We start from the raw sequence: 2,282 nt of genomic DNA, 5'->3' as shown, positions 1-2,282 counted from the left end.
CCTCCGCGAGCACCGGCGCTGGACAAGCCGCTGCAGGCAGCCAGGTACCGCTGCTCTGCGGCGTGGGGCGGGGGACATTCCCATCCGGTGACTGAGGCGGGCAGGGTGCCCAGCCATCCTGGAACAAAGGACCGCTTTGATGCGCAGTTTCGGGCAGAGCTGATGAAAACTTTTCTTTCCTTGTGAAGCTTTCACTTAGCCAGGTGGGCACAGAATTTGTCTGTGGTGGTTCTGAGGGGTGAAGGGATCTTTCTGGCTTGTTTGTTTCAAGGATACGCAGCGGGCGTGCCTCCTGCTGCCAGACAAAGCCGGAGAAACGATGACGGAGGCAGGTCATACAGCACTGGCTCTCAAAGAGCCTTGTTTCGCCCCAAACCCTCTTTCCATTAATTAACGGCTTCCTGAGCTGTTCCGAAGTGGAGGTGCACCCTACCGAAGGTGGTGGGCTGGGGGAATCGCTGGTAAGCTTCTGTGAAGGAGACGATGCGCCTGGGAGGAGGTGTCTGAAGAAGAGCTGGGGGATGGTGTTGCGGTAGAATGCTCTGGCCAGGCAGCCGGGAGAAATCTGCACAATGGTTGGGAGGCAGCAGCACATTACCAGAAGCCGCAGGCTTCCCTGCGTCTTGCCTAGCTGGTATCTGGCATTCTGCTGCAGTTCGATGCTCGGGTCTCCTCTAGTGCCCTTGGTCTCCTCTCTGCCACCTTGGAGATGTGGAAAACACCCACCCCTGCCTGTGCTTGTGGGGAAAGAGGGTGGTGTTCAGCACACATCAGGTCAAAGATCTGGCCAGCTCAGACACAGGGTAAATAAACATGGCTGTGCTTTGCTGTAATTGGCAGAAGGAGCAGGAAGCATGTGTTCTCTCATCTGCTGTTTTGGAGGAATGTCCAGGTTGAAACAACAACATTAACCCCAAATACCAAAATGGCTCTTGGGGCACAAAGGACACGTGGCAAGATTCTGACCTTGGCAGAGTTGCTGGATAAATGCTTCATTTCCTGGGAAAGAGCCATGGAGCTCCTCAAAGAGCTCTAGCCAGACAGGGGAGCCAGAGATAAACCAGATCCTTTGCTTGTTACGCAGGTAGAGGTTTGTCCCTGTGACTTTGCCTGCCTTGCTGTGGTTTACAAAACCTGTTTGCTTCTGGAAATAGTAGCGCAGTCTTGCAGCCTGCAGTCAGCTGCTCTTTGGGGGTGCCCCAGGTACACCACAGAGGGAGTGTGGGCACACCAGAGCCCATCAGGGCACACAGAATGGCTCCAGAGCTCCTGCTGGTCCCATCTGCATCTTGCTTATCTCCCATACTGCTCAGGCACATCCAGTGCATAGCCCTCACATTAGACAGATGCCTGCAAAGGCACTGGCTCCTGGGAATTACTCTGCCTGCTTTAATACTGCTTCATGCTGTCAGGGCAAGGTAATGGCTCTCACTCTGTTTTTTATAGTGCAAGACTCCCAATCAGATTCTGAAGCTGGGAAGAGATGCTTGCCCTGGCTCCATTCCAGCTGCTTAGCTCTTGTCTCCACTAGCCTGGAAACATGTTTTAATGGTGTTTTGCTGTAGTCCCAGGCGCAGCAGATGCAGAATGGATTTAGTGAGCTGCTGCAGACATGAACAAGTTTAAAAACAAGGTCTTATCAGCTGATCTCGAGGTGCCAGCATAAGCTTGCTGGTGGGAGTGGTGATGACTGCTGTTCTCATTCCAATGGCCTGCTGGAAGGTGCAGGTTTTCCCAGCCAGCTGGGGTTGTAAACAATATGATGTACAATCAGAACAAAATGGTTTTCTGCTAATGGCAAAAATCGGTGCTATTTGTTTGGTTGGTTTTGCTGTTGTTGGCTGTTTTGTTGGGGTTTTTTTTACCCCTTGTTGCTTCCAATGTCTGTATTCTGTGGTAGTAACGAGTGGACTGAGACCTTTCTGGTCTTGAAAGGAGTGAATGATCTGATGCAAAGCCAACCAGATTACCTGCACTGTCTTCCTCGGAGTACAAATCCATATTGGAAATGGATCATGCTTTGATAATACAGGAGTTGCTTGCTCTGGTCAATCAGAACAAACACCAGTACCTTTTGTCTTGTCTGTTTCCAGCTGTGGGCTGGAAGGTGGGAGGGGTATGGGAAGCTCCAGTGTTCTTTCTGTAATGGTTTGAACATGAGTCACTGTGGCCAAGTCCTTGTAAAGCCACCTTATCACCACCTTGCCCTGGGTTTCAGGGAAGGGTATGTGATGTCATGTGTTTTATTAGAGATTGTAGGTGGTAGGGAGCTAAAGCTTCTG

The 2,282-nt window shown here is 51.3% G+C and overlaps 2 protein-coding genes across 6 annotated transcripts in view; one reads left to right on the top strand and one right to left on the bottom strand.

Moving 5' to 3' along the window:
- Window positions 1-2,001, bottom strand: part of MRPL2 (mitochondrial ribosomal protein L2) — a 5,321-nt gene extending 3,320 nt beyond the window's left edge. The window contains exons 1-3 of the mRNA XM_008639914.2: window positions 1,971-2,001; window positions 599-702; window positions 434-503 (exon numbers count right to left, since the gene is read on the bottom strand). Coding sequence (XP_008638136.1) covers window positions 434-503; window positions 599-702; window positions 1,971-2,001 — 205 coding nt within the window. The remainder of the gene's footprint in view (window positions 1-433; window positions 504-598; window positions 703-1,970) is intronic.
- KLC4 (kinesin light chain 4) overlaps window positions 7-2,282 on the top strand; it is a 23,657-nt gene continuing 21,381 nt past the window's right edge. For 4 of the 5 annotated variants that reach the window (XM_017742442.1, XM_008639910.2, XM_017742444.1 and 1 more), the window contains exon 1: window positions 7-44. The gene's annotated coding sequence lies outside the window, so the exon portion shown is untranslated. Of the gene's footprint in view, window positions 45-103; window positions 204-2,282 lie in introns of those variants that run through there. The other variant, XM_017742441.1, reaches the window with a different exon arrangement.

This window comes from Corvus brachyrhynchos, unplaced genomic scaffold (genome assembly GCF_000691975.1).
Source record: "Corvus brachyrhynchos isolate BGI_N302 unplaced genomic scaffold, ASM69197v1 scaffold2718, whole genome shotgun sequence".
In the NCBI taxonomy this organism is placed as follows: Eukaryota; Metazoa; Chordata; class Aves; order Passeriformes; family Corvidae; genus Corvus; species Corvus brachyrhynchos.
Note: the sequence above shows the minus strand (reverse complement) of the source record. Positions and strands in the feature narration are given on the sequence as shown.